This window comes from Papaver somniferum, chromosome 1 (assembly GCF_003573695.1).
Source record: "Papaver somniferum cultivar HN1 chromosome 1, ASM357369v1, whole genome shotgun sequence".
NCBI classification, from domain to species: Eukaryota; Viridiplantae; Streptophyta; class Magnoliopsida; order Ranunculales; family Papaveraceae; genus Papaver; species Papaver somniferum.
In genome coordinates, this window is record NC_039358.1 from 31,044,165 (window position 1) to 31,052,865 (window position 8,701).

Here is an 8,701-nt window from a genome sequence, read left to right on the forward strand (position 1 = left end):
TCTGAATGTTGTACATATTCTTGACAACATCCTTGATTTTCTTCTTGTCGGCGCGGATATCAACAATGAAAATAACATATCAACAACAAATAATGTCATAGTGCACTGTGTTAGACTAAGCTAGTAAAAATATCTGGTTTGTGTAGACAATAACAATGTGTTAAAGAACATTTTGAATACTAAGGCAGTTAAAAGAAGTAAAACAACTAAAAAAACATGGAAAAAGTTCATACACAAGCAAACTGTACTACGTGTAATCCGCAGTTACACATGCATATATCATGTGTAAGTCGTAGTTACATATGTCATAGGGATGTGTAATTGGAAGTTACACATGCATATGACATGTGTAATTTTTAGTTACACATGTATCCGAGCAGTGTAAGTAGGATTCACACATGCATCTGATAAGCATATGAAATATCATGCACCACTTAATACAAGTTGCAAATTTAGTAGAATGCAAATTCACTAATTTCCTTATCTAACCCACCTTTCAGCTAGATCCTTGTGTTTGTCAGCATCCAGATTAGCAATGACAATATCTCCTTCCAATTTATAGGCCGACACAACCTTTTCATAGATCTGAAAATAAAGAAAATGAGAGCTTAGAATAAAAGGCATAACTCATACGTGACAGCTTAGATGTTGCCTAGAAGTAAGGGTCAGCGACAATGAAATGTCTATATTTTTACTTACGGGAGCAAGGATTTTGCAGTGACCACACCTGCAAAGGAAAAGAAACATGATAAGGTTACACGGAATAGTCTGACAGCAGGTTAATTCTCAATGAGAGGGAAGCAACAAGGTAACTCTTTTATTGTCATCATCATGATTTAAAGACGGTCAGTTTTGAAGAACACTCACCAAGGTGCATAAAACTCAACAAAAACGTCATTGGTTTCATCCAAGACAATCCCATTGAAGTTTTCTCCTGTTAAAACCACTACACTGGAAGGAATTGTTGCGAGCTTCACATTAGTTCCTGCATATCAGAGATGTTTAGAAAGACAATTCTCCATCCAATAAAAGATGATATGCATAGATTAGGTTCTTGCAGTCGTTTTAGGTCTAATAACTTTTGGGGAGATAAAGAGAGGAAAGGGGAAAAGAAATCTTCCAAATTAAATACGAGATTCAATAAATTGGAACATATGTTTTCTCCTTACGGCACAACTGAGAGCTGCTACATTATCCAATCCAGAAACAAGAGTGTAACCCATTGAGCACCATTTAGCAGTGTACTTAAACAACTGAAGAGATATTAACCAGAATAAAGCAGTGAAACGACATCATATGGGAAATTGTTGAATGCTTACATGCTTCAGTATTCACAAACTTAGTAAGGGCTTCTGCTGTACATGGGCCTTCATATCTACAAGGTTTAAGCGATTCAGTTTATATATATGTATATATATATATATAGCTAAGACAAATGCATTCGATATGAAATACAATACTAACTACACAAAGTAAAAGATGAGCACTGTCCTTTTAACTCTTAACACTTACTTCTTTGGCTCCAAAGAACCTTTGGGGAACCACTGAAGTGTTGGGTAACCAGAAACGCCATATTTACCTCAGACACTTTTATGCTCGTCACAGTCGACCTGTATCATATATTACACCATCCAAATCTTAACAAACACACTACAAATAATGAGAATTCCAAACAAACCAGCTCCTTGCGAAAACCCAATATAGATCAAAAGTAAATAAGTTAGAATCATTTAACCTTTCCAATAAGAAAAGACTTAGCCTTCTTAAAGTTTCCACCAAGCTTCTCATACTCTGGTGCAAGCTTCTTACAGTGCCCACACCTACCCGAAGCCAAAATTTAAATAGGTTAAATGAACAGATAAAAACAATTTTTACGAATACTACACACTTGAAACGTAAAACAAAAATATACTTAGCAGGTACACATGCAATGCCTTGTGTAAACGATAGTTACACATCCATATGGCTTGTGTAAACTGTAGTTATACATCCATATGGCTTATGTAATAAGAAGTTACATATCCACATGGCTAGTGTAATCTGCAGTTACACATCCATATGCTTAGCAGTACTCAAATTCATGACTTTAAAGATACATATTATTAACATTATTTTTTCCTATTGGAAGGTAAATTTTGAAAGAATTACCCAAACTACTTGTTAAGGTTGTGTGCAACAACAATTGCAGCTTTTCCTCCTCTATATCTCTTGATGAAGTCAATCCTTGACACGTTCTAGAAATGCAACTGGAACTTGTCTTCTGGCAGCTTCGCTGCGACCACGCAGTAGGCTAAAAAATTCAGAAAACATAAGAAACCAACAAGACTAAAGAGATATATCAGTCAAAAAAATTTAAGAAAATAATGAATTATACGAGTTCATTACACTTCAATATCAATTCACAGATGTATTACGGGAGCTTCTATTACTATGAGCGAGTTCAGGTTGCAGAGATCTCAGCTCGTACTTGTTGTGAATCGAAAACATCTTCGTCATTACTAGATACTCGGTAAAAGATTGAATTGACAATGAAACTCAAAGAAGATTTTTCTCTTATTAGATACATAGTTCCAGCCGTGATACTAAATTCATTTGTTGTTATAATTTGGACAAATTTAAAAAATAAACATTAAACTTTATGAAATTTATCAAGAACAGAACAAGTTGACATCAATTCCTATGAAATTGAAAATTAAGATTAGATGAAACTCAAATCAAATCGAAGGGTAATAAAGGCGATGATTCATTGATATCGAATCTCAAATCTGTTATTAGATTGTAGCTAGAAATTGAGAGATACCACGATTTCGACGAAGAACATATCTGAAAATTTTGTTCAAGATTCTTTAAAATATATAAATGAAAATGATCTAAGCGAGTAGATGATTGTAAATCTAAGATCTGGTTTTGACTCAGATAAGTCAATTGAAACGAATTTGAAGATTTAGATTTTGGAAATCCTAAATTGCTTTTCTAAATCAATCAACTAAAATCACTTAATCGAAGTACTTTGACAAGAGAAAATGAAATTAACTTACCTTATACTTCATTTGCTGATTATCCGTGTTGAGGTTGCAGAGATTTGAAGTTCGCCAATGAATTTTGCTAAAACCTAGATTCAAGCGAAGAATCAATCAAATCGACTGAGCCTGATTTGTGAAGTAATTGATGATAAGTTGTTAGATCTATAGATTTAGGTTCGCTGATTGATTCTACACTGATATGATTCTGCTCTAGATCTGCTCAACACTGATATGATTCTTCTCAGATTTAGGTTCGTTGTTTTCTTCGGTTTGATGAAGGAACCCTAATTTTTCAGAGCAGAGACGAGAGAGAAGTGAGAGAAAGTGAAAATGAAAATGAATCAAGAAATGAAACCTATAGCCTATTTCATTAGGTATATATACTAAAGGGCATTTCTGGTATTACGAATTTCTCCCAAACCCTAAGCTTTATTACCAAGCCCTGAAATCTAAAGTTCTGGGCCTAGAAATATTAAAAAGTGAAAGTATGGAGTTGACAGGGTAGGATCCATTTAGTGGGGCTTCTATATATTGAACCCATATAGTAGGGGGGTTCTAGTATTTTTCACTATAAGGACTCTTTTTCCAAATTAATATATAAAGGGGGAAAAAATCCACATGTTTTCTGCGAAAATAAAATGAAAAGATAAATAAAATATACACATATTCTCCACTTATTTAATGTGTTTGACCGCCACACCAAATCAAAAATAAATCTCCATGGGGCAGGGGGAAGCCCCGCCACACACCAAATAAAAAATGCATCTCCACCGGACGGGGTGAAGCCCCGCTCACACCAAATGAAAAATGCATCTCCACCGGGCGGGGAGAAACCCCGTGCACACCAAATAAAAAATGCATCCCCACGGGGCAGGGCGAAGCCCCGCACACACCAAATAAAAAATGCATCTCCACGGGACCGGGCGGAGCCCCACACACACCAAATTAAAAGAAATAAAATACCTGGTGAGTAGCACCGGCACAAATCTAGTTATATAAAAAAAATAATAAATTTAATAAAGAATAAATAAATAAGTAAATATATAAATTAATCAAGATTATATAAGTTATTTAACTAGTTTTGGATATCCTTATCAACCTACGCTAGTTAGGGTAAGTATTTTGTATGCCTCGAAACAAATGGGTATGCGTCAAAATAGGTTTCCATTTTTTTTTGTTATTTCCAAAGCACCAAGTCAAGCAGAAACTGAAGATGTGAACCATTCTCCATTGATCAACTGTACGACAACAATGTAAAAGCCCTCTAATTCACTTCGTCTAAGATTATTAATATAAGGTAGAACCTTAATTTTGTTTCCAAGACATTGACTTTGTAATTAATAAACAAGTAATGTTGACGTGTTTCTGTGGAAGTACCTAACTGGAAAAACTCTCATTGAATTTTAAAAACTAGCAAATCTTTCTTATTTAGATCCTGAACCAGTTAGTTATTAAGAATCAAGATCTGATATGTGATCCGAAAAATACAAATAATGTGATCAACTCCAGGTGAAGCGCAATTAATGAACATGAATGTAGGTACACTGATACACGTACAACTCCATTTTTGGCCAGCTATTGTTTAACATAATCTAGCGCATAAGGATTCTAGTACGTTCTATAAAAAATAAACATGATTCAGTACGTCTAAAACGAGCTGTTTAGTGTTGAATCTGTTGACCAACCCCTTCTTCCACAAAGTGATTTATTTTTAGCAATTAGCATGTGTTTACGGAAGATTACAAATAATACAATGTGAACTCTCTCAATCTTGGCACAGTTCGTGATTCCTATTTTAGTCCTAGGATTTTTCTACTTTTCACTGAAGTAATAGTTTCCAGTTGGAGTGTCAGTAAAAATTGATATCGAAATGTCAGTTATGGCATATTTTTATACCTTGCTTGAACCAACCAATCAAGCAACTCTTTAAGGATCTAATTCCTTTGTTTTGCACGCAAGCCATCCTACCTTTAAAAGAACTTGCACTATCCTCTTCATATATATCCATATATGGGCAGTCCCTTATAACATAAAACAAATCCAATTATATTAGTCATATATACTTTTCTTTATACATCCTACTCTTTAAGTCATGGGTCCTGAGCCAACAAATAATCACAAGAAAAATAACAACCATTCATCGGATCAACGACAACTAGATCATGAAGTTCGTGATATGTTATCAACTTTGACTAATCGTCTAACCGATCTTCACTCGAACAATAAGTCATCTGATCATCAGTCGATTCATGTAGGTGGTGCTGGTGGTGAAGATGAAGAAGAACATGGTGTAAGAATCATAACACTTGCCGGTACCAATATGGGCGCGACTATGAAAGCAGAGTCGTCGGATGATCAGAAGTCATCTTATGGGATTTCACCAGCGACATTTGATAATGAAGCAATGACTGCATACGCGAACAGTAATTTCCAAGCTATTAATAACTCGATAATGCTTGGTGGAAGTTATAAGTGTAAAGATCCTGGGGTTCATATGGAAACATCTGATTATCTTGAAGAAACTCATCGTCATCATCGTAATCATAAGCATCGAAACAACAAAGGAAAATCAAAGGATGACATTGGAGGAACTTCTTCGTCCAAAAAGAACTCAACTTCTAGTGATGAATCAAGCAGCAGTGATAGTGATGATAATTGATATATCTATATCATATTCCCCTTATTTGAATAAGTACTTCATTTCTATAGTTTCTTCTTTTATATGAATAAAAGAAAATAATCAAGATATACGTTCAATATATGGTACTACGTTATACTGTAACTCATTATTATGGATGTACGTGGTGTCAGTGAATTTCCTTTTGATCCATGTTTTAATTCGAGTTCATAGCCAACTCCAATTTTGTGCAGAAGCGTGTTTCTCATCTTCTAATTTAATTTTGGGAGTCATGTAACAAGGAACGAAATTTTTAGCGTGCGTAGTTTCATAGTCTTCGGTTTCACAAAACAAAAGTTACTAAAGTCATAAATGTGACCAGACTTAACCACAATTAGATCCCACTCCACGCGGTGAAAACACTTTGTGGTTTTTCAAGATTGAGGACAACGTGGTCATTCACTCGTCACAAGTGGCGAAGAATGTACAGCTACTATGATATGTAAGGAAAACAAAAGCTGAAAAATAGATATTTTCAAATTGGTCACTCCAATGATTCTGATGATCGATAACTAACAGTCACTATAACTTTAACCTACAGAGACAAGACCATTAGATGGCAGAATAACTTTGTCTCTTTCTATCAAGACTTACCTACTCTTAGATTCTCCTCAAAATTGACGGTACATGTGATGTGAGGCTAGGGTTGACCATGCATGACATAATTCATCTCATGCAATATTACAGTATATAGTGCACAGCTGTAGCACATATTTCTTTGCAACTCTCTTTTTCTCCATCCCTCTAGTTGATAATGGTGGCTACGTACTTCCATATTGAAAGTTGAAGAGTCTTTCTTTTCCTTGATATGTGTTTACAAATTGGTCACTCACTCCAATCTAATGATCGCTAACTAACTAACAGTCACCATATGCACAAGATATATATGACCATTAGATAGCAGAATTTCATGTCTGCATATCCTTCTCTGTCAAAATGGATAACTCTCTCTATCAAGACTTATGCTACTATTAAGATTCTCCTCAACATTGACAGTACACATGATGTGAAGCTAGGGTTGAAGTCGGCCATGACACAAATCATCTCATGAAAATATTATAAAATGCACATTTTCAGCACATATTTCTTTCCAACTCTCTCTTTCTCTCTGTCTCTATAGTTTCATTATTTCAATGGCGACTTCCACATTGAATACTGAAACACTAGAGAGTTTAGGAACAGCACAAGATGGCAATTCAGAAACCCAAATAGAAAAGCCAAACAAAACCAAAAACCGGCTAATGATCATTATAAATTGTGCCTTCGCTACTATTGGCGTAGTAGGAGGTCCTCTCTTAGTGAGACTATATTCTTCATGGTGGTACTCGTAAATGGCTTACTAGTTTTTTGCAATCTGCTGGTTTTCCAATTCTCATATTTCCTCTCATGTTTCTCTTTATTCAATCGAAATTATCGACCCGAAAAGATGTTCAAATTTCGTCTTTTTTTTGTATTGAGCCGAAGTTGTTTCTTTCAAGTGCTGCAATTGGAGTTCTGTTTGGTGTTGATAATTTCATGTACTCGTTGGGTTTATCTTATCTTCCAGTGTCAACTGCAACAATTCTCTTTGCAACTAACCTATGCTTTGTTGCATTTTTTTCATGGTTGATTGTGAAGCAAAAATTTACAGCATTTATTATAAATGCAGTGGTTGTGATGACACTTGGATCAGTCTTGCTGGGTATTAATATCGATGGCGATAGACCAACTGGAGTATCAAAGTCTCACTATTTATTGGGGTTTCTTTTGACGTTGGTGGCTGCTGCTTTAGCTGGGTTAACGCTTCCTTTCATTGAACTTGCTTTGCTTAAAGCAACTAGGAAAATTACCTATTCAAGTTTGATGCAGTTCCAGTTCATTCTTTCCCTATTTGCAACCATCGTTTGCGTCATTGGTATGCTAGTAAACAAGGATTTTCAGGTACATAACCATACACCTAAATGAACATGCTATTCTCATTTTACTCACCGACTTCACTCCTAGTTTGGCATGTCTATTGACCTATAAGAGCTGAGCTCACGCAAAAAAAAAAAAAAAACACCAGGCACGTAAAGCTTTGGTGTAAGATTGCCCATGCATAACATGATACACATGATGTCAAGCATGCTTCAGCTCGATATATTCAGTCAAGCTTGACTCCTAGCTTAACCGTCGTTCATATAGGTTGTCTAACGGGTGAGAAAAAAATAGTAACAAACAAAATATGGAAATGGGACCAAATGGTATTATATTATACAGTTACGACTTTAATCCAAGTAGTTTGAATTATGTCATATTTATGAAAACTAGGAGAATAGAAGCACGTAATAAGATGCTAGCCACAAACTCACGTTATGATTCATGAATTGGCACATAAAGACTGACGGACATGGACATGGTTTCCTCTCTTTCACAATTGCTGCATTTTAGCTATTATCCTGAACCATACTAATTAATGCATTTGGATGTTTGATGGGTATACCAGGCTATACCAAGAGAGGCAAATGAGTTTGACCTTGGCAAAGCCAAGTATTACATCATAATGGTTGTGACCGCAATAGTATGGCAACTCACAACTGTTGGACTTGTGGGCATAATCTTCTACACAAGCGCTCTTTTCAACGGTATATTTGCAGCTGTCCTAGTCCCATTTACAGGAGTAGCAGCCGTAATATGTTACCATGAGAATTTCACAGGATTAAAAGGAATGGCATTGGCATTATGTCTTTGGGGTTTTTGTTCTTACTTCTATGGAGAATACAAAATGTTACATAAGGTGACCAATAATGAAACCCCAAAAACAATCGAGAAAGTCGAAAATGAGCTTAAGAGATTGGATGATCATGAAGAACCATAAACTGTATGAATCTATATTGGTATTGTAAAATTATTTGGTGCAAGATTTCTAATTGCTACCCGGGAATTGGATGATTTTGATTTTACTGTAACTGTTAGTTTGATTATAGCTTCCTAGACTTATGTTCTGGATGAAGGTCTATACAATAATAAAAAAGCATTTATA

At 35.3% G+C, this 8,701-nt stretch overlaps 1 protein-coding gene and 2 pseudogenes across 1 annotated transcript; 2 read left to right on the plus strand and 1 right to left on the minus strand.

Moving 5' to 3' along the window:
- Positions 1-480: 480 nt before the first annotated feature.
- LOC113276784 lies at positions 481-2,082 on the minus strand (annotated as a pseudogene).
- A 2,962-nt stretch (positions 2,083-5,044) lies between these two features.
- LOC113327013 (uncharacterized membrane protein DDB_G0293934-like) lies at positions 5,045-5,892 on the plus strand. The gene has a single exon (XM_026574656.1). It carries the CDS (start codon positions 5,116-5,118, stop codon positions 5,680-5,682), a length of 567 nt encoding a protein of 188 aa, XP_026430441.1. The 5' UTR covers positions 5,045-5,115; the 3' UTR covers positions 5,683-5,892.
- Positions 5,893-6,707: 815 nt separating this feature from the next.
- LOC113327022 lies at positions 6,708-8,701 on the plus strand (annotated as a pseudogene).

What these genes read in the sequence shown, in the direction of transcription:
- LOC113327013 (XM_026574656.1), top strand. Translation starts at nt 5,116, where the DNA reads ATGGGTCCTGAGCCAACAAATAATCACAAGAAAAATAACAACCATTCA.